Source organism: Sebastes umbrosus, chromosome 16 (genome assembly GCF_015220745.1).
Source record: "Sebastes umbrosus isolate fSebUmb1 chromosome 16, fSebUmb1.pri, whole genome shotgun sequence".
NCBI classification, from domain to species: domain Eukaryota; kingdom Metazoa; phylum Chordata; class Actinopteri; order Perciformes; family Sebastidae; genus Sebastes; species Sebastes umbrosus.
In genome coordinates this window covers 9,747,207-9,771,150 of record NC_051284.1, presented here as the reverse complement: position 1 = coordinate 9,771,150, position 23,944 = coordinate 9,747,207, and the positions used below count along the sequence as shown (strand labels likewise).

The 23,944-nt window shown below is 41.3% G+C and overlaps 1 protein-coding gene across 2 annotated transcripts; it reads left to right on the top strand.

The window, feature by feature from the left end:
• Positions 1-388: 388 nt before the first annotated feature.
• sertad4 (SERTA domain containing 4) lies at positions 389-23,944 on the top strand. Of its 2 annotated transcripts, XM_037747115.1 has the most exons (5): positions 389-977; positions 1,144-1,229; positions 17,217-17,389; positions 18,329-18,447; positions 19,814-23,944. In XM_037747115.1, the coding sequence occupies exons 3-5, from the start codon at positions 17,236-17,238 to the stop codon at positions 20,720-20,722; spliced, it is 1,182 nt and encodes a 393-aa protein (XP_037603043.1). In that variant the 5' UTR covers positions 389-977; positions 1,144-1,229; positions 17,217-17,235; the 3' UTR covers positions 20,723-23,944. The 2 variants fall into 2 exon arrangements, with proteins under 2 accessions (XP_037603043.1, XP_037603042.1); XM_037747114.1 differs by lacking the exon at positions 1,144-1,229.

Genomic DNA, 23,944 nt, shown 5'->3' with positions numbered 1-23,944 from the left:
ACGGGCTTCACTAGATATAACTTTGTGGTTTTGGTGCTTCCTTGTAGTTTGTGTTGGAGTCTGAGTCTGAACAGCATAGCCACACGCGAGCGCATGGGACACCGACCCGGGTGATTTATACGTGTAAGAAGTTACAAACAGTCCCTTTAAAACATTTTCAAATCAAAAATGCCAAAATTCCTCAGATTCAAGCTTGTGAAGATGTGTAGATTATCTTGGTTTTACATGACAGTAAATTGTTAGAAGGCTATATTAAATTTCAGCTTAATCCATAATGAAAATAATCGTTGCAGAGCCTAAAAAATCAAAAGGAGCATCCATTTAAAAGCTGCTACAATTCAAGTCTGACTATTCAACTTGAGAGAGCCAAGACAAGTGTGACAAGAAATTCCGAGCGGTCCCTGAACTCCCCAGCAGTAGTTGAGTGGAGGGATGGAGCTGCGGAGCGACGCTGGTGTTGTTTTTCTCCTCCACACATTCATCACATGAGCCAGCAGCCGTTAACGACGTGAGCTGCACGGAAACCTTCTGCACGGGAACACCACCCTGAATGGACTACCACAGCACCGAGACAACAACACCAGCACACCTCTTTATTCATTCCACTGAAGGAAAAGAAGAACAACATCAGCAGCAGCTGTCTCCACGTTTACCAGTGAGGAAGGGGAAAGCGCGTGGGGATGCTTCGCGCGGGTCTAGTGAGAGAAACGCGCGCGCCTAATGATCAGTATTTAGACAAGTAGCTAATTAACTAGTTAATTACATAAGTGGTGTTTTTAAACCGCCAGTGTGGTTGCAGCGTGTCTGCTATAGCGGGCTATTATTAGAACAACGGAGGAGCCAGAGGAGGACACGGTTAGTGTTATTATTCACTAGGACTTTTCTTTTTCATTTTTTCATCAACGCACCTTTGGATTTCTGTTGTTATCACAAAGCAAGTGTGGAGCCGAGGACGAGGTCCAGACAATTCAAGACAGGTAAGATCACATCCTGTTAGATAAATGTTTCAGTGGCTTTAGTATTGAAAAGTAAAAGCATGCAATATCATTTTTTTTTTTTTTTACTTTCTCACATTACAGTAGGTTGTTATGACTTCATGTGTGTCTTTGTCTCCATAATGCCATAATTCATAACACCTTACAGCATCCTATTTGGACTTGGAACAACATTTTTGGCACAAGTGCACACATACCTTTGTTGACGCCCATTCAATGAGGCTACACTGAGAGGTAAACAATAACTTATTGTTAAGTGAATTTTATTTTGAAAAATGAATTGCATACAAAATAATATTTCTGTTTCATTTTAAATGAAAAAAGTATAGAAGAAAAGCTACTTAAAATAAAACATTTTTTTAAAGGTAATTCTGTTGATTTAGTGAAATTTTTTTAGTCAATGCAAAGTGAGCTGAGTATTTTTTTTTTTTTAATTAACATTTTTTTAAGGTAATTCTGTTGATTTAGTGACATTTTTTTAGTTAATGCAAAGTGAGCAGAGTATTTTTTTCTTCTTTTTTTTCTAAACCTGTATAGTAGAATGATTAGATGTGCTACTAATGAGAATCAGGGCTGTCAATAGCTCACTATTATGACATGACAAGAGAGACCCTGGACTAACACATTATGCAGGCTGACATAACCAGCCACCCTTCCTGGCATCCATCCAGCCTCACTTCATTATTTCGTGGGGACTGCTCTTGGCTGCAAATCCTGCAAAGTGTCGGTTGCCTGTATTACCCCTGCCGTCTGAAAGGAAGCGGGGTTTTAGGGCGATTTAGCTGAATTCTGAGCTCCTGTTGTAATTCTCTCCTTGATGTCATTTCTGGTGCTGTCTTAGACTTAGTGTCACGAGCGTTGACTCACTCAGACTGGACCATTAACACCCTGTTAGCCCTCAGAGAGGATTACGGAAATTCAAACATGGAGTATAAGGTCCAATAAATATATCTCCCCCTCTGTCTCTATCCTTTCTCTATCTGGTGAAAGAAAGGGCTTCGAGCGGTGACAGGGTTGGATGCGCTTCACCTCCACTCGCTGCCAACAACATCCGGAGTCACTTGCCAGGAATTCCACCTTTGCTATTTGCTTCCCTCGGAGGGGAAAAGTGTGTTATGTTGAATATAGTGGGGCACGCAACAGGGAGGAACATCCAGCTCAGACTAAACTAGCAGACCAGAGGACAAGGGCTGGAACAAGAGGAAGCGCCCCGGCTTTTGCAGCACGGTGGACGGGTGCTTCCTGGCATCTATCTGATGCCAGATTCCTTCTCTTCGCTGCCTGCCAAAGCCCTCCACCCCGTCGTCTTTATCAAAAGCCCTCGCTGCGATTCCCCTCTTCCAGTTCTGTCGCGGCGCTATCAATCATATCTCGCTCTCAGCAGACTCTTCTGCTCATTAAGGATGTGAACCTGTAGGTAGCCTGCAGCCCCCCTAGCCATTCATCTCTCTCAGCGGGGGAGCACAGACTCACATCTGGAGCAGCATTTCAAAACACGGCTCTTAGCAGACACGTAGTGTATACGCTTAAGGAGATTCCATACATTTTTTAAAGGCTACCTTTCAGCAGACGCGGTGCCACGTTAATAGCACTTGAAGTGTGTTGTTCATACACAAATTCGTAACGGTTTGTAATTTGACAGAAAAAGCAGGTGTAGTCGATATTACAGTACAAAGGAAAGTTGAGATTACCACTGAAAGACAAAAAATGCTAATGGCATGTCATTGGGGATGATAGTTGGCAAGAAAAAGGCGGGCTTCGCATCTCGTTCCCTTTGTCCCTCTCTTTCTCCGCTCTGTTTTGTGTAAAAGGTCTCAGCCAATACAAGTTGAGCTGCTTTAGTGTGTGTTTGTGTGTGTGTGTGTGTGTGTGTGTGTGTGAGGACCGCAGGGTGTAGCCCCAGACTTCTTTTTTCCCCTCAGGCACCGCTTCCCCGTCATGAATACGCCTTTGTGCTCCAGAAAGACACACAGCGAAGGTGGACAACTTGAGAGGAAAGGAGAACACACATTTTGTTTCGGCGCACAAGTGCAAAAATAGAGGAAGGTTTCACGTGACGTTTATTTATAGCTGAGACCTTACGACTTCACCTCCACTAAAAAAAAACAGCATTTACAACCTGAGATTCTCCACCTTAAAATCCTGTATTAACTGTTTTTGTCAAAGATACCTTTTAGTACTTTACTCTGTGTATCTGTAGTGAATTTAGACCTGCATAAGAGCAAACATTTATTTAGACGAGATAGAATTAATGCAACATTTACACGCTGGCTCAAAATGCCTCACATTCCAGAAAGTAAAAGTTTATCACCTATCATAAGTGGTATCATATTTGCGGTGGATTTCAGACCCCTTTTATTGGCTTTGACAACAACCTTCAGTTTCATACTCTAATATAAAAAAACAAATCCCTTTTAATAAAGTGAGTTCAGGAATGTCAGAGAAACTTACATTATACAGTACTGTCACAAACAAGGCTTTTTTTTCTCTTTTTTTTTAATAAACACATACCGATGTCCTTGTCTGCCTTTAATGTGCTGCATCCACCTCTGGCAGTGACGTACCCACAGACCCCTGGCCCGTTAGCCCTCGCAGCCACAACAAGCCGTCCCCAGATTGTCCATAATGCAGCCCCGTACAGCTGCCCTGCCACAACACATGTGTCACCACTCAGCAAGAAGAGCGCAGGGCAAAACCCCGGGGGCCCTGAGCTCAGCTTAGTCACGCCACCGCGGCCAAGACGGCCCTCCACCAACTGCAAGCTGCTCTGATGACTCCTGACAGGCTGCAAGCTGGCACAAACACAATTTAAGATGCAACAGAAAGAAAAAAATACCAACATAACACAGCATATAGTGGAAGGGCAGGGAGGATGCCTCTTGGTTGGCTGTTATTTTTTAGTCCAACATCAGGGTATCCTTGAAAAGTCTGGAAAGACCTTAATTTAGAAAATAAAACCGTAAAGCCTTAAATGTTGACATACATTTGCGAAAGGTTATTTCTGTGTTTGTGTACTGAAATTATTTATCAGTCAGATTCACATACAGTATGCCCAAACAACATGGAGAAGTCAGGTGTGGACAGATTGTTAAAGAAGAGTAAATGTCATCAGCATAAGGTATAACATGCTAGAACTCCATATACGCCTTTACTGATTATAGAGCTGGGCGATATAACACAAAATATATTGTTTTTGTATCAGTCCATATTTATATATATCATGATTTAAATCAAGTCACTATTTCTTTTGAGCTCAACCTTCCCTTAAGCTTAATATGTCATTGTAGTAGATACAGAACATAAAAAAAAACTGACAAATGATTGTGTGAGCTAAATAGATAACTTAAAAAAAATGTAATCGTTGTCAGTCTAAAGGTCTTTGCACACCAAGTCCGTATTTTTCGTATTCATTTTTTTAATCCGTCATCTAATGAAAATTGTTACCGAAGCATTTTATTATTCCATTTGTCGCGAAAATTCGCAGTACGAGACAAAACTGAACAAATGACGTGGGTGCAATGGATAGCGCTAGACCCAAACGGGGCGAATGAATGAATGACATGAGCAAGAAGCTATCGTTTAGCTGCCTAAAGCTCAATCATTACTTTCTAATCTTTTGTACATCCTTTGTTTTGCGACCGTCCCCGATTCCAAGCTTTTTTGCAATCGCCTTTCACAATCTATCTTCAAATTACGCATCTCTGTATTCTTTTATTTCTTTATCGTAAAGTGCTTTGTGCTGGGAGACTTGAACATGGATGTATAAAGAGAACTGGATACAGCGTTGGCGGTGGGGCCCCGTTCATTCCTATCAAAGTTGCTCAGTGGCATCCATTGGGCCCATAGAGCAGGCGCAGTAACGTTCCTTTAACTCCGCCTCCTAGCCCTCAGTCCAGCCTCGGTCTGGGTCTCATTCACATGAACGGAGGAAGGGAAAGAACTGTGATGTATACATCACTTATCTGTTTCGTGTCCGACTTATATTGGCCTTGCCCCTTTTTGGAACTGACTCATCCACCTGCTGTCCAAACAGGGCAATATGTAGCAAACGTATTGAACACCACCTACGTCTTACAATATAGTTGAATTTTTGAGTTTGGGCTTCATTATGAATAGCTTGAATTGTGGCAAAAAAGCATTGTTATTGTACATTACGTCCTTAATGTTCATGGCTCAAGTAGAACAAGTGAAAACAATGGGGCTAATTTTAAGAAAGGAGACCCAAGACATCACCCAGCATGACTCTTTGTCAAGCCTGAAAACATGTTTTGCAAATATGCATGACTAAAGCGGTCCCAGACTTACAGCTTTGTAGACGTCCCATTGAAGTTTCTTTAGTGCCTTTCTTCTCACACGAGCGGTGTTGGGAGCCAGGCTGTTTAACAGTAAACTAAATGAGGGTTTACAAGTCTTACTTAAGGCACACAGAAAAAAGAATGCTGTACATTTTTTTTAATGTTTCTAATACTACACAAATTCCTGTATACAGTATAAAGATCTTCTGTCACATAAATATTTCAACAAGGAGACCTAGGTGTAGCCATTGAACCTGTTGTTGATATCAAAGAGGCTGTCGGTGCATAAAGGTTTGTGTGAAAGCTCAAAAAAGCATAGATTTTTTTCAGTTTTTGCATTGATTTATTTTTTTTGAAAATGCCTCTGCAAACAAACATCTTTAGGTGTTTCTGTTTAATTTTCCCAGCGTGGCTGTTCTTAGTGTTTTCCATGTAACTGCGGTCCACTCTACTAGCAGGGGGCTAATTGCTCGCTATTTGAGTGTCTCAATTTTGATTCATGGCGTTCTGTACAGTGCCTGGTTGTTGCTACTCTGAAGGAGAACTTGATGTCATGATGACACCTATTATCTATTCTTTATCTGTTCTCTCTTGCTGTGTGCTTCACCCTCTTATGCCAGCACTTGCACGCTCTCCGCCCCCACGCCAACAGGCATACTGATGGGAAGTAGCTTCTCCGTATTGAGAAGAAGTGGGCTGTATCTTGGCTTAGAGCTCCCAGTTACAGTATGACGATCTACATCGGATGATGGTCTGCCACCCACTTTATTTGTCATTAGCGTGCTTTCTGGTTGGTATTTTACCTGCAGTTTTCACCTAATGTGCTATATAGAAAGAAAATAAATGGCCTTGACTTTTTTTTTTCAATTAAACTTTGTAGATATTGGTAATTTGCCTGTACTGAATCTTTTGAACCATGATAACATACAGCATTTCCAGTAGTATTTGCATAAGGACATACCGTACATGCATGCTGCAAGCGTGGGAGGGCTGGTGTGATACACATTACTGCCAACTGTGGGACATTAATGCAAGCTTCACCAAAGGTAGCAGTGCACCAGTAAAAGTAGAAAAAAAGACATAATGTCAATGTAAATAATGCAGATTTTTAAGACTAAAAGGGCTTTACAAATATTTTATGAGGTAGGAAATAGAGACACTAATTTGTAGGCTGTATAACATGGAGTGTAAAGAAAACCTTTAACTAAAAATATATAAATGAGTGAAAAATATGTAACAAAATAATAACATAATATTAGAGAGCAGTTTTCATTAATGAACACAGTATGTGACTATTTTGTAACACCACAAAATTGTTGTGCTTGTTAAAATTGAACAGGACAATGAATTAACTGCACAATTACTGTTGGTTAGCAGTTGCACTCTTTTGGTTAAACAAATAATATAAACAAACATTTTTAATAAGGATCCCTTAAATTTGGTTATTTAAGACTTGTGACCATGATATGTACTGAGTGGGACAGTGTCAGTGTCAAAATATTGATACACATGAGTATGGCGATATTATGTTTTGTTATACTGTATCGATTCTCCAAAACACTATCGATTTTTAATTAACCTCTTAAAGGCCGCTATTCTGTCTTTCAGAGACTGGCTCAGACTGGCTCAGACTGGCTCAGTTGTAAAGCTGCTGACGATACTGGTATCATATGAAACTACTTACTTGTTGCAAAGAAGGCTAAATAACTATCCAAAGTTAGATACAATTTTGGAGAGGAAAAACTGGCTTGGCCATTTTCAAATGGGTCCCATGACCTCTGACCTCAAGATATGTGAATGAAAATGGGTTCTGTTGCCAAATTCTTTCCATTACATAGCCCTAGTCGGTGCTCAATACACCAAACAAATTTCTTGTATGTGAAAATCCACTTGGCAATAAACCGGATTCTGACTCTGATTCTAAGCTGCAGGTTTTTAAATGTCCCCTTTTTTGTTATGTCTGTACATGTCTGGTCTACTGGAGTGGAGACAATTAATCGGTTAGTCAATTGACAGTAAATTAATCAGCTGCTAATTTGATAATTACTCATTTGTTATTTTTTTCTCGCAAAAATGCTAACGGAAATAATCAGCAGATCAATTGATAATGCAAATAATTGTAAGTTACATCCCTAATTATATTGTGGATTAGCCCCCAATTTTCTTTATACTTTGTGTGGCCAGATAGGTTTCTTACAAACTGCAAAGGTTTTTTTGTCATATTTTAATGGATTTTCAGTGAAATCTCGCGCAATTACACCTAGATTTTATGCTTTTGCAGTCTCTGAGGGTGGATGTAATGCAAGCGAGAAGGGAGGATTTAAAAGGCTAAGCATCAAAGAGATGCAGGTGACCAGGTAGCACTATACAGATACAACAGGTACTCCACATGTGACAGATTTCAATAGGCCTGTCCCTGTCAAATCACATCACCGCTCAGTCGGTGTGTGAGCAAAGGCAGCAGGCATCAAGCTAAAAAAGAAATGCAAGGGAGCAGGGAAGGCACTGCCAGCACTCAAGTTTTCTCTCTTCCAGCGAGATTCAAAGTGCCTGCCGTGAGATCACATAGCTGCGAGGAAGCTTGCTGTTGAAGCCCCTGTCAAGGCAACCACAGGCAGCTCTTTCAGGGCTACGCCCACTTCATCTTTTCACTGTGGAGATGTATTGCTTAGATTTGGTCCACCACACAAACTGTCACTGTACACACACACACACACACACACACACACACACACACACACACACACACACACACACACCTGTCATACATACACAAAGGCTGACACTTTCAAGAGCTGACATTGTCAAGAGTGACTCAGAAAAAAGATTTGTCTCACTTTGTACGTATGCACATGCTGTCAACGCCCTCCCCAGTGCTTTATACATATAGAATACATTTCAGTTGACATTTCTGCCAGTCTCTGTGTAAGGCATGGCATGACACATGGTTCAACATACACTACATTAAAAAACATTTAAGTATCTTTACATTGTCATTAAGTAATAATTGATGCACATATTGGGTCTTCTGTAGGATTAGAGAAGCGCTTCACAAGTGCAAATGAGCTAATAAATAGGGTTGGACGATATGTTAAAACTCTCCAACCGGCCATCGTCAGCCCAACAAATGGCAATTGTCAATATATATGCGCAGGTTTGTGTATGCACCCCCTCCTCCCACCAACACCTCCCCTGCTGCCATAGTTTCAGCTGCGAGATCAGGTGTTCTAGCGGCAGTGCATCGCAAAACATCCTTTATTGAAACTCAACAGAAACCATATAAAACTCACTAAAACCGCGTTAGTCTTTCCAACAATCACCACCTCTGGTTTTGTCGGAATAAAGTGTTATTTCACTGAGTTCAGGCCTTTGCACACCAAGTCCGTATTATTGTACGTTTAAAAATAAATACAACCTCACGTTGTGTCACTCACGTTACACACCGACTACGAAACTTTCGTCCGTCATTAAAGTTTTTGGAACAGGTTGATTTTCTGCGTTTTTCGCATCCGTCAAAAAGCAAAATATAGTTGTTTGACCACTCAGAGCCACCGTCCGTGCAAACGTCATCATCCAAAATTCACTTCGTGAAAAGCACTTTACAATAAAGAAATAAAAGAAAATGTCATTCATTCATTTGCCCCATTTAGGACTAGCGTAATCCATTGCACCCACGTAATACATTCAGTTTTGTCTCGTACTGCGAATTTTCGCAACAAATAGAATAATAAAACGCATCAGACTCAGTGTGCAAAGGTTTCTGTGCATAACGTTTTTTTATCGGAGGACGGATTAAAAAAACGCTTTCGAAAAGACCTTTAGATGCAAAGACCTTTTAGATGTGAAAATATGCCGGCTCTGCACATTGTTTATCCCCGCTGAATCTCTCTCCGCCCCTTCTTCGGAGGTGGACCATTGAATTAGCAAAATAAAATGTCAAATTTTCACCCAAACAATCGCCCAAAGAAAACCAACAACCGCTGATGTACTCAGCCAATCGCTGATAGCCGATATATTCGTTCAATCACCCAACCCTATTGAGAAACCATCTGATTCTCTGCAAAGATAGTTTACATCAGTGTCGTGGGTTCCTTAAGTTACATACCAAAACTCAGAGCTATTCATTTTTATTTGGTCACTTAGATAGAAAGTAATGTATGTGCTACTTAATCACACATAATCACAGCTAATCCTTCTGTAAATATCATTATTTTACTGCATGTCTACTATCAATCATGTAATTTGTCATACTGAACCGTTGACCAATGTTCAACCCCTTCCTTCACACACAATCAGTAACAACCAATGTGCATCAACTAAACCGAGATAAATGTTAAGACGGGGGAACAGGCAGAGAATTGTTACTTTGTACATCTTTGGTCAAAATGAGCAAAGTGGAAAAGACTGGATATGCTCAAGATAAGTGAGGAAATTGCAGTCCAGTCATGTGAAAATGTTGTGGTTTAAACCAGATGACGAGTACATATTCTTACAAGCTAATTTTCCTGCAACACAAAAGAGAAAAAGCAATAAAACAATTTTGCCCAGAGACACGTAATTGTGATTACTGCAATTATGGTGGTCGCAGCTTCGCCATACAGATTTTTATAATATTTGTGCAGCCCTATGTTGCTCCAACAGCAATTTCTTTTCTGAATTTCTTGTAAACATAAATGCATTTACAATGTGGGTATATACCGATATGCACCGTGTAAGTCTTTATTTAATTTGTGTTCCTGATACACTGGGCGTGTACTCGTGTCATTTTGTGGTGGAATATGGCAGAACAAAATCTTACCAACACGCTCATGTCCTCTGCAGAATTTCAAAATGTATCTGCCTGATTCAGTGCAGTTGTTAAGTCATGACACATTGCACGCTCGTGTGTGCTGCGAAGACCCTCTCAGGCGGTCTGGGATCTATTTTGATGTGAAAACCACAACTCTTTCTCTGCTATCTGTTCCCCTAAGGCTCGGAAACACTTAGTAAGAACCTGGCCAAAAGAACAGGGAGTAAACACTTACACACACACACACACACACACACTCAGAGTAATACAGCATACACTCTGTCAAACACATGCTGGATCGATTAGCATTTTTGAGGCCACTGAAAAAAAGAGAGAGAGCACAAAGTTTATTAGAGGCAGGTTTCATACTCCCCCAGAATCATTGAACAAATGAAATCTTCCCCCACTTTCGGCTTAAATATCAGTTTTTCTTTGAGTGTTTTTTATTAAACGTAGTGTGAGGGCGAGTAATTGGAAGCTCTAAACACGTCTAAAAAAGCCAGTACTGATGGAATGAAGATAATGAGGAAATAAACTAAAAGCTCCCCTATATATCCCTACACTGTTTACTGTCGGGCTGTTTATTTCTCAGATTGATTTTTAACACAGGTGGTGGTTTTTTTTTAGAGCGGAGGGTCATATTCTACCCACCTTGATACTGTAACATAAATACCTGCGACCAGACACGGCACAGCTTTCATCATAAAAACCTGCTGTGGATATTGAGAAGCAATTTGGACTACAAAATGTGAAAACAAGTAGGTGCTGGTGGGGATGCAATCCTCGCATCTAAGACATGCCACAGGGGGGTGTGTGTGCGTAAAATGAAAATGTTTTTGCTCAAGAAAACCTGGTAAATTCAGGTAAACACTGTCAGCACTGTTTCCGTTGTTTGCACTGTTAGTGCTGTTAGCACCGTCAGCTGTCGCCATGTTGAGAGCTGTGTTCACCTTTAAGTGTCGCGGAGCACAGTGATCGCTAATGACAAATAGACGAAATTGATGAAATTGAGTTTTATTAAATTAGAATATACAATGAGATCCATTGACCATTCGCTAAACTCCACCCCCCCTAAGTTACTGTTGCTGCGCCTGTCAAGCTTTCAGTTTCTCTACTTCACCGTGCAGTTTACAATCATAACGGTGGCAGATTTATCTCTGAAATTCTTTTGAAACTGTAGGCCCCTGATTTCAGACAGAAGTAGACAAAAACAGGTGTCTCCTTTCTAGGTGGTGGCCTAGATTTTGCAGTCTGAAATGACAACTGTCGTTGGCAGATCTTATCAGTTGTAGCTAGAAAATTAAGCTAACGTAAGCTCCATGAGTTGGTTGACTTGTTTTAAAACAGGAATCTTGTATGTACTTGATGACATGCTAACAGACCGAGAAAGCCTAAACCTAATATGCTAAAGCGGACATGTTTGATTTTCATAATGTGTGTAATAGTTGTAGGCATCTACCACTGTCAATTTAGTTGAGGAAAAGTAAAATGGAGTTCCTTAAGATCCTTCTAAGTTTGTGTGCGTTGTTGCTCAGAGCTTGTTCTTGTACCGCGTTTTTCACCAGATCTCATCAGAGATCTGTTTTCATCCAGACAGGTCTCTCCTGCACCAACCCAGTCTCACAGGAAGGCGTATAAATACTACGACATTACACGGACATTACATGTGTCATGTGGGCACATTTTAGCCTTTTTGCGTGTCATTTGTACGCCATGCAAATGTTCGCAGTTAGGTTCAGGCAAGAAAACCACTTAGTCAGGGTAAGGAAAAACGTCATGGTTGGGCTTAAAACAAGTATGTAACCTAAGTAAAACATGTACGGAAACAACATAACACAGCTACGAAAAAAACGTCACAAACGTCAATAAGAAATGTGACAACAACAGTCGGTTGTCACATTACGATTAAAAAATGTCACTAACGTAACTTACGAAAAAAAAAACTGGTCAACAACGGTCTCGGACACGGGTCTCATGGTTAAAAGTCTGGTGTTTGTTGGTCTCCAACAGGGGTCTCCTGGTTACAAATCTGGTAATACGTCACTAACTCTTACCGTAGCATTTATACAGGGATGTGTTTATATTGCAGTCAGTACAGGATACATGGCGTATAAATGACATGCGGAAATCAAGAAAGGTGTACTTATTGCACGCAAAACGCTTTACGCATTATCGTGGCATTTATAAGCTTTTTCGTGCGAACGGGCTGGCTGCACAGGAGGACGTAGTGTGAGCGATGCTCTTTTGGGGAATAGAAAGTAAAACGGACATTTATGTATATGCAGATGTTATTGCTTAAATAGCACCAGAATTTAATGGAAAATCTACAATTAATTCCTCCAAAGTTGCCAAAGACATCGGGTATTCTTAGATTGAGAATGTCAAAAATAGTCTTGTCTGAGGAAGATAAAGGAACACCTACAGTATGTGTGCAGAAATCCAGACACTAGCGTGGTTCTGGAGCACCTCAGTTGACTGTCGTCGCCTTAGTTGACTTTCCTCCCGAAATATTTCAGGACACTACAAGCTGTGCGTGTCTGAGAGTGTGTGTGCGCGTGTCTATCTCAGCGCTGGAGGGAGTGAGTCAATCACAGCAGCAGAAATCATCCCTGCGGGCGATCTGTCTCCACTCATGACAAGGCTCCTCAGGCACTTATCTTTCCTTCGTTGACTCATTCCATCCATCCATCCCTCAGCCCTCCCTCCATCTACACCCCTCTCTCCCCATTCTCCCTTCCTATTCTCTATCACTCTCCGTCTCCCCCCCTCCCACGGTTTGTCTCGTGCCCTGGCACTGCAATTAACTTCTCATCATCAAAGGGTGTAATGAAAAAGAAGGCGAGATAGAGAGTCAAACAGAGGAAGGGAAGCTGTGAGAGAGGGAGGATAAGAGGGATGAAGCCAGAGGAGAGTGAACAGAGGTGAAGCGGCGTTCACACACACACACTTAACACGTGCACACTCGCAGGTTATTTTTTCCCCCCTCAAATACACACTCTGTTAAACACAATCACGCACACACACGGTCTACAGTCGCTCTCAATCATTCTCACATTCCTGCGAGATGCAGACAGAAACAGAGAAAGGGAGAGGTATGATATCCCCCCAGGAGATTTTTCTCTCCTCATTCCTTGTTTTTATTTCTCAACCCTCCATTTCTCCCTTCCTCTTTCACAGACGCACTTGTTCACACTGTCTCCCCTCCTCCTCCTCCTCCTCCTCCTCCTCCTCGTCCTCCTTGTCTTTGAAGAACAAGAAGTATTGCTGTACATGTAGGGAAGCTGCTCTGTCGGTATTCTCATTGTTTTTTTTCACCCCCCTGGTTCAGGGAGCTGTCGACTGTGACCGCTGTTGAAAGGATGTCAGCGAGAACGAGAGAGAGGGAGAGAGAGAGAGAGAGAGAGAGATTGAGACTGGGGGATGAAAGAGGGAGGGGGGCATGTTGAGATGGAGGTCCCTAAAGAGGGCAGAGGGAGTGATGGCATGCTTGTTTCTTTGTGCCCAAGCAAACGCAGCAACAGCAGCAGGGAGGGGAGGTGATGGAGATGAAAATAGCTAAGGGTAAAAAAGCAGCTCAGGGGGGAAATGAGAAGGGCTAAAGCTGCTAATTAACCGTGGCACTAGCGCTCAGTAACAGTGACATAATTGGCCCTAGTTGGTGGTCCTTGTTGGGGGGGAGGCCTCAGCAGTGGAATATCTTCAGCTCACACAAGTATGGTTTGACTCTGACAACACGTTATAAAATGTGAATAATCCATAATGCAACACGACGGATTACGACCAAAACTGTCAGTCGGATTCTCTCTCCATCTCTTCCATATGCATTAACATCAGGATATGTTGGTGAATTGTGGAAGTAAACTGTACAGTAATTTGTCCTTTTTTCCCCCCAAAATTTTGGAATTTTGTTCTACTAACCTTTTCTCTGTCGACACACACTGTTGGCCTGAAGCAAATTGTAGACAATCACACGTCTCCTCTGATACACACGGAGTCACCAGATGCTTCTTTTAACCCACCATACGTTGATGCAGCTTTCTTCCCAGATCTTCCCAGATCCCCCCCACCACCACTACTAACCATTAGCAGTCACTGTTGCAGCGATAAGAATGTGATCCCTCACCAGCTTCCCACCTGCAAACACTCTCTATTGGCTGTGTTCATTTTCGTCATCAGAAATTTGGCCAAATAAGATTCCAAAATTAAAGCGAGACAAGTGAAATAAAATGTAATATTTGGGATCACAATCTATGATGAAACATATCATACAATTTTTGTTAACAGATAATGTGAAACTACAATAGCCAACTATAATAGCGTAAAAGACGAACAAATTGACAAGTAAATTAATTATTTTATTTTATTTTGGTGTATGACAACATGCATAACAAATGACATTCCCATGAAATGTTAGCATGATAACAAGATAATTAAGATTGGGATCATGGTAAACACTAAATATCAGCATGTTAGCGTTGTCATTGTGAGCATGTTAGCATGCTGACGTTAGCATTTAGCTCAGTTTTTTTGTCCGAAATCGTTGCACGTTTAAAAATAAATGCAACCTCACGTTGTGTCGATCATGTTTACACAGCGGCTACAAAACTTTCGTCCGTCATTAAAGTTTTCGGAGCAGGTTTGATTTCCTCAAATTTGGCAAAAGCCAAAATAGAGTTGTTTGACCACTCAGAGCCACCGTCCGTGCAAACGTCATCCTCCAAAATGGCATGATAAATATACTTTGTCTCCTAGCACAAATCACGTTACGATAACGAAATTAAAGAATACAGAGATGCATTATTTAAAGGTAGATTGTGGCAGGGGATTGCAGAACAGTTTGGAATCGGGGATAGTCGCAAAACAGAGGATGTAGGAAAGATTAGACAAAACGATGGCTTCTTGCTAATTTCGTTCATTTATTAGCCCCTTTTGGGTCTAGCGCTATCCACTGCACCCACGTAATGAATTCAGTTTTGTCTCGTATTGCGAATTTTCGCAACAAATAGAATAATAAAATGCATCAGACTCAGTGTGCAAGATTTCTGTGCGTAACTTTTTTTATCAGATGACGTATTAAAAAAACGCATACAAAAAATACGGACTTGGTATGCAAAGACCTTTTAGTTTTGTTTGATTTTAAGCCCTCCAATGACCTGCATGCATATGCATCTTCATAACCATTTCTGCCCAAAAACAGTGCATCTCCTTTTGAGAAATTGATTTAGCTAAATACATACACATCGTATGGTTAAAACTCAAACACAATGGTGATCAGGTGGGGACTTGTGTGTACTGTACTGTATACCCATAAGGTGCTTCTTATCCTGTGGAAGTTCAGAAAATGAAAGAGTTAAGTTATGTCTGTGTGCCTTAGCACATCTGGCAATGCAACAAAACATCACGCACATCTTTGCATATGATGACCATATATATCTGTAGTGTTGATTCTTGAACCACTCTTTGTCTGTGGGCAGTTTGTCAACCGGTTATTGCACCCAACTATGCAGCTCCGACTGTCACAAGGATGCACAAACTCCTCCACCACAATAAAGTGGCAATTCACAGGGGGGTCCTGTTCACATAAGACGGAGCATAAAATTGACAGATGGATTGGTGCAGCCATAGAAATAATTCTATGGGTGCAGCATTTGCAGTGATACAGGCATTGTACTGCACTGCTGGAGTTGATATTAAAGCATGCTCGCTGAACCCCCTAAAAAATATCCAATGAAATGCTGCTCTATGTAATCCATTACTCCCCGGGGCTGGCTAGATAGGTTTGGTAGGAGCAGCACTGCCTATGGTGATGTTTCAGTGTGGCTTTAGGTGTGTCTGATTAGTCAGTTAAAAGCAAACACTAGAAAAGCAGCACACAGAAATAAAACTGTTCATCCAAGCAAAGCAGAGAGCTTATTGAAGCGGACATTTTAATCAGCTACCCAACGGGTGAGGCTGAGATGGTGTCGCCTCCGTTTGGTCTGTCAAGCTGGGTTGTGGGCAATGATATCTGCTCATGTGGGCAGGTAGAGGAGGGGCGGGAGAAGCTTTTGAGGAGGAGAGGCGGTGACAAGGAGGTCCGGGGCCGCTGATGCCTGAAACAGATGTTTTTGCATTCTGCATGAAGGGGAGAAATCAACAGCGAACCCAATGACAGCTATTCACCGTGATCAAAAGGACGATAGAGTTTCTCCCCTCGGATTCAAAGACTCACGACAGACTTTGGCTCTCAGAGCCCTCAGTGTCTTCACAGTAGGGCTCTGTTTTCAGTTGGAAAGAAAGCTCAGTTGGCGCCCTAGTACTACTCGCTGCCAAGTAATGTGCCCTCCTCATGTTTCCTCTTATCTGCATCACTTTAACTTAAAACATAAGGTGATACGGCTTCATATTACCGTTTATATCATTTGGAAACTGACACAAATCCACATGCATTAAAATCAAATACGCGCCGTTCCCGTTTGATACCTTCGTGTCAAGTTGTTTGCCTGGTGCGCTGGACTCTCTGGCACTGTGCACATCCCCTTTGCTTCATAGATTACCACGCTGTTGACACAGCTTCCCAAGTGCGATTTGATGTGTGGGATCCATTTCGCCGAACAAGCGCGTGTCAAACATCTCGCTAACTCTCCCACCAACTAATCAATAGGGAATTCACGGGCGCGAGTGGGAGTCATCTCTCCATCTGTGTCCCACTTGTAACAGTACCACGCGTATATCACAGAGTTGCCAGCCATCTGCCAATTTTCAGTGCTCACCATTATTGTCGTTCAGATTTGTCATGCAGCTTGCACAGAAGCTGGTTACTCCTCCACACGCAACACCGACGCATTTGCCAGTATCATAGACAAACATCTTGTTAACATTTACCACATCATTAGGAAAGCATATGCGGAATGCTTGTTAGATTTATGATGATAACGTGTGTTAATAAACTGGTACAGAGATAACTAATATTATTAGAATTATTTTGCAGAATAGTGAGCCGTGCGTTGAATGTCACCTCAGTTCGTTTTCATTTATCCACGTTTGAAAGTGGCCTCTTATAATCATAGAGTATGTTTCGAATTACAAATTATTAGGGGTTGACTTGGCTGTGTTGTTTGCTTAATCATACTGATTGCCTTTCTGTTTTTTTTCCAGACCTGAATCAGAGAGAGAGATGACCCTAGTTTTGTCCATGAATCCTTTCTTGGACCCAGAGGGAGACCCTCCGCTCTCCACATACCAGCCCATATGGGAATCGGAGCGTTGCACTAAGACCTGCCTGTCCAACCCTGCCCCACCATGCAGCTCTGAAGAGCAATTTACACAAGGTACAGACACCAAACACACATTTGTTTATTCAGTCAGTCATTTATGTAAGCTGGATTTAATCAGATGCTAGTCCATAAAGTTATTTGATAAGGTTTACCAAGGATTTTGCACCACATTTGATAGTCCTTAGTTTTCAGACCTGGCAATTAGACACATCTGTCCAACTCATCCATCAGTATTTGCCTGTCATGGCCCTGCTGTCATAGTTTTCTAGGTGCACTCCATCAGTCAAAATGTAAGATTTGACTGTAGTTAAGCATGCAGCGCTACTGAATTGAGGTTAGAGCAGATGGTGTACTTCCCTGTCGGTGTAATTTAAGGATTAATTTAATTACATTGCCAGTTAAACAGTCATTTCAGTATCAACTGAGTTACTAAAGAAACCTGTTCTTCCAGAATAGCCAGCTGCCGTTGAGGCTACTTTTGAGGCTGAGGCTCAACCACAGCTTAAGTAGGGCAACTGTTAATTGATTAAACTGGAACTCAATGTTTTCTTCAAAATGTATCCTTTAACTAAAAGGTGTTGTGCCTTTTCATTACATTTTTTATTAATGCATCAGACATGTGTCAAGGCTGATGTGCAGCTTAATTCTATATTAATGTTGTTTTTACAGTATTTTTGACAAATGATGTGATTTTCATATACAGTATGTAGGGCTAGGTGATATGGCCAGAATCTTCTATCACAATATAGGCTATGTCATATCTCGATATACAGTATATAGTATGTAAACGACAGTAGGATTTTCAATACCCTCATAAATACAGACACTCCGCTTCCAATGATGCTGTATTGGTGTGATGTATTGCAGTGCACAGCAACAACCCTGGGCTGTCATATACCATACACCCCGGTGAAAAGTCAGGAAGGTATATGATGGTATGAAAAAATAGATTTTGCCCAAGCTTAACACTTACATGTATGTTCTTGTCTGCAGAACCCCCCTGCAGGCGAGTTCCTGACCATGTTTCAGTATCAAGGATCGCATACTTCAAGAGAAAGTTTGTCGATGATGATGATGAGCCTCGATTCAGCTTCAGGACGTACTGCCAGACTGTAAGTATTGACACACTTAAATTCAGAGTACACAGTGTATCCCAAGTGACCTCATTGCTCTTTACTATCTGTTGTAGACTGTACTACTGTAAAAAAGAAGTAGGTTACAGAAAAATCTCTTATGGTCAAATTATAGGTAATTATCTCTATTAGATGTTATTGTTAAGTGAGGTCATGCTAATCAAAAAACTGCATCCAATTAACTCTTTAACTCTACTTTTTGTAGAACAACACGTGTCATAAAAAACATTTGAAAGATGGTACAAAGATTACACTTAGGAATCATCATAATTCTGTCATCACTGAGAGATCTAGTTGTGCATGACTTGAATTTTTTGTTCCATTATGGGAATTTCTGAGGCCATAATATAGTGGATAAATTCTACGCCTAGAATTCCGAAATTTTAGGGGTGTCACAATTTCGATTCTCAATCAAAAATCGATCGAAATGAGCTTTCGATTTCGACCTTTGAGGTCAAAAGCAGGATCGACAATTATTCCCGTATTTTTTTATTCTTTCCACCCCGGCCTACTTGCACGTATCCAAAGGGGGAAAAAAACACTTCAGAGATGACACAGCATAGCTTAGCGGTAGACCGCAGCTGCACTTTGAGACAACATGGAAACAACAGAACTGGAAATTCCTCCTGCTTCCCTGAAGTCACCGGTGTGGCAACATTTTGCCCACGCGAGTTATGTAAACAGTGAAGCCCCCTCCTGCCCTCACCCCAGCAAAGAAAACAGCGCTCAGGGAACTGTTTTCAGCCTCCACTTAAAATTTATTCTATGTGTACATCGCTTTTTACGCTAAAGCATGTGGGCACTGACATGGACTTCATGGTGCATTCAGGTGTACCTTGTAAACTCTGAGAAACTCAGGCTGTTGTTGTAAAGTTCCCTCCTGCCATCGAGTAGATTTTGTTTTTGTTGTTTGTTTTGTTTTGTTCCGAATAAAGTGGTGAAATAAGTTATTGTTATATTGACCATATGTAATATCACGCTTTGTGCCATGTAGTCTCTCTTTTTAAAGAATTTGAAAGTGTAAATGACAGTTATAAAACCAGTGATCTATTGATCTTTATGAAACAAGCCCCCATCGTCTAACAATGACATGTTTAAACCGAAAATCGAATCAAATCGTAAAAAAAAGTCAAATCGAATCATGGATTTGGAGAATCCTGACACCCCTAGTAAATGTAGTCCACTATTGTAAAAAGGGATGAATTTTTGATTTTTTGATAGTTAAAAAAGGGATTTATTCGCCTGCACATTCATTTTTTTGAGGTTTGCATTAATATTATTAATAGCAAATAAAAGATGGAAAACCTTTTTAAACGCATAGATCTAATGGGACAATGTCCTTCAGGTTGCACCGGTGTTGGAGGAGCGTGCCCATGTGCTGCGCCTCTCCCTGGAGAAGATGCGGTTCATCGACGACCCCGAGGCCTTCCTCCGACGCTCCGTCCTCGTTAACAACCTCCTTCGGCGCCTGCGAGCTGAGATTCTGCTCCAGAGCACCGACTGGTGCTTCCCACCCAACCCAGCATTTACCACCGGCCCCTGCGTCCCGGCAACCAGCGCTAACCCCGCTCACCAGGCACTCCACGGAGCAGTACCCACCCGGATCTGCATAGCACCCCAAGCCGGACCGCCCTTCCGTAAGCGCTTCCGAATGGTCCGCGGAGGACAGGGGGATCTACGCCCTGACTGTGCTCAGACATGCTGCTGCATCTACGCGGCGGCGGCCGCTGCAGGACACTACCTCCACCTCCCGTTCTCCATGTATGACGCAGCACTCTCGACCTGCCCGTCCACACCACACTCTCCCTCTTTCTTTCAGCTAGCCAGCCATAGTAAGTTAGGGCTCACAGTGGCCATAGAAGAGCATGATGATGAGGATGAAGATGTTGAAGAGGAGGAGGAAAATGAAGAGGAAGAAGAAGAGAGGGAAGAGGAGGAGGAGGAGGAGGAGGAGGAAGAAGAAGATGATAGAAAGGAAGCTGGGCCTTCCGTTGATGTTGTTAAGGACAAGTCGAGCAAGAAAAGTAGGACTAGGACCCTGCTGGGTCACACAAGGACAGAGGAGGACAGCTGCATGACAGATAGGGTAGAAGAGGAGGAGGAGGAGGGAGAGCAAGAGGAGGAAGAAGAGGAGGAGGAGGAGGAGGAGGAGGAAGAGGGGCAGGTTGTGAGACCTTGTAAGTGTGACTCTACTGGCACAGAAAGGGAAGTCCACAAGGTCAGCTTTTGGCACCGCAGGGCTCATAGACAATGATTGTGCTTTCTGAGATATAACTTACATTATAAGTCTGTTAGAATGAAAATGTAATGATGACGTCAACTGTCATCAGTTGAAGATTATTTCTCCTCCTAGCAGATGAAGGTGTGAGCTACCTACACTATAGTAATGCCAAGTCAGCTTTATTTTAATGGTTCAATATACTCCAGGATCGCACACAGACAAACTCCGTTTCAACTCTAGTGTTATGGTCAAATGAAAAAAGACAGTTCTTGGCCACTTTTGGCACATTTTCTCAAACAATTATGTAGACTAAGGTCACATACGGTGGGATCATAAATCCCCAAAGTGAAGTGAAGGGTCTCCAAGACCGTTTTCAAGCCCCACAGCACAAAACTAAAAGGTCTCAAGTGGGGCTTTATATTGGTGCACCGGTCTCGTTTCAGGACCCTAAACAAGCCTATGAAATGAAGGGGTTGTGGATTTTGGGGAATGTGTGCTTCTGTGCGTGTATGTGCGTGTGTTTGCAAGATATGATGTAGCATTTTTAAAACTTGATTTTAAGCAGTTTTTTTTTTTTTTATTAAACATGGGTCACGCATAATTATGTGTGCCTGTTGATTTCCGACGCTGTCTCAGGCAATGGCGAGCGACTGTGCTGCAGTGGCGGCACCATGTGTGTGTGTGTGTGTGTGTGTGTGTGTGTTCTTGAAATTATTTTAAGAGACAACAATCATAAACATTGGAAATGTTAAATCACAAGTTCAAGTGCCTTAGTGTTTTTATAGATACATGCATATTGTGTGTTCATGTAATTGTTCTTGTTACTAAGTATCTTGCATTCCAAGCGACTGCGTTTGACTAAAACAGGACACGGGCATGTAGTTAAATGCAGGGATTCTTTCAGATGTCTATGAAAGTTCAAAGCAAAACTAAATTTCCACACCCAACATGTGTTCTGTTCGTTTTACTTCAAAAATGCATGTTTTCTAGCACTGCCTGTCTTGACAATGCACAAACTTACAGCCAGCTTTCAAGGACAAAGTCTTGAAAAGCTAATTGTGTTCAAACCCTCTTTTACATTAGTTAGATTTAATCAGAAAAGGCTTGTTGTGGTTTGGTTGGTCTGTCCATTGATGAGGTTTTTACCAAAAAGAGAATTGAAGTCTGTCTGCAGCATTATAAAATCAAATCAAAACGTTCACCTTCATCACAGATCTACATACACAACAGGACAAGTCAAACTGATAAATGTCATTCAGTTGGTTCTTCAGTCAGCTCTATTTGGACATTAAAGGAATAGTTCGACATTTATGCCAATATACTTAAAAATATATGCTTTTTTGCCGAGAGTTAGATGAGACGATCAATACCAAAGTTAACAAAACCTGTTTTCCATCATCCCTAAAGCGCACTAATTAACACGGTGTTTCTCGGGTGTGATGTCTCCACTGGTTACTCGATTGTAGTTGAGGAATAGTCCGTCGCGTAACCCTCCGTAAAGCCACAATGTGTTATTTTGACACTTTGGGTGTTGTACAAAACAAGACAAAATGTGTTAATTAGTAAGCTTTAGAAGTGTTGATAGGCTGATTTTCTTACCTTTGGATAGAGTCAGACTGGCTGTTTCTACTTGTTTTCCAGTCCAAGTCCAAGCTAAAGAAACTGGTTGCTGTCTGTAGCTTCATATTTACTTTACAGACGAGGGATTTCATGAGAACCGATACTTAGCTACCAAGTTGATGCCAAAATTCTGAAAATGTGACGGTACTTGTTTTTCTACAGTACTGCAGGTACCGTAGGTACCATCAGGGCTTGAGACTAACGTCGTCCTGGTGACGAAAGAAAATGTGTTTTAGGACATATTAAATCACTATTGGAGCGTCCATCGGACACACCCTTTTTTTCCCCTGATAATGCCACATTGTTAACAACAAATCCGTGTTGAAATTGGCAGGACGAGAGCAAGTTAATGTTAGCTGTTAGCAGCTGGTTAACAGAACAATCCTGCTTGGAGCTAACAGCTATGTTAACGGGAGGTGCCATTGATTTACATTGCGTAAAGCTAAATTCTAACGTTATCACGATGTGTTCTCATGTAATCTTGTCAAATTTAGTTTTTGGTAGAGAAACTTTAATAAATACAGTTGTTTGAAGATGTTTCCACGGCAATATATAATAGGTAATAGAGAGAGAATTCTGACCTGTTTAACTTCCTAACAAAAAACAGTATACAAACAGTAATAAAGCAGTGGATGTTGAATACATGGGATTTAATGTTTTACATTTGCTTTCTACCTTTGGTATCAAGAGTCATAGAATTTCACTGGTGATGATATAGACTACTAAACTTGTGGTATTATGATATCCCTATTACAGACATGATAGTGATATCGACATCATCTCATCTAACTCTCAACAAGAAAGGGAATACAAGTATCTTCTCCCTCTCACAGTATGACCTGCCTCGTAAGCGTCTAGAATTAAGCATAGGTTGCAGAACATTGTCAGCCTATTAAGGTATAAATTGGTGAGTATACAGTATATGTAATTATAAAATAAATGAAATCGACCCTTGAGATGCATGTATACGTATATCTCAACATGCGTACACATACATGTATACCACATGTCAGGAGCTGACAGACCATACGTATTCTACTGGACTAAAAGAAACCGATCAAGGACAGATTCAATACAAACCCAGTTCTAATCTACGTATACGAGCCTTTCTGTCATGACGGCATGATCAGTGGTTTCTTGTTTGTTGGTGTGTCTCGTTTGGCGCCTCTGAAGATTAGGGTCCTCACGCTGATGACAAACCCAAACCAAAGTTGTTTAAAAAAATGTAAAGATTATATCAGTCAGTAGTGTTTTTTTCTTTTTCGTGACGTACCTTAAGGTACAAAAATTGGATGGTCTCATTCCTGCCTTGCCACTTGTCCTGTCTTTTTTTTCGGATGTTAAAAATAACATTTTGCATCCCTTAGACATCAGCGAGACATCTACAACGAGACAAGTCGAGTACCAGCCTATTTTTATTTCATTTCTCTAAACCCTAAATAAAAAAATCCCAGTGATTATCGGTGGTATTTTTTAAAGATGAAAAAAATTGGACAAAGCAGTGTTTGTTTCTGAGACGAGAACATGTAAACTGCATTGTCTGTTATTAAAATAAAAAAAACAAAAGAGCGAGTCAGCTCTGATAATTTTTATGTGATGTTCTGTGACAAGTGTAAAGATCAGTAAAAGAAATGT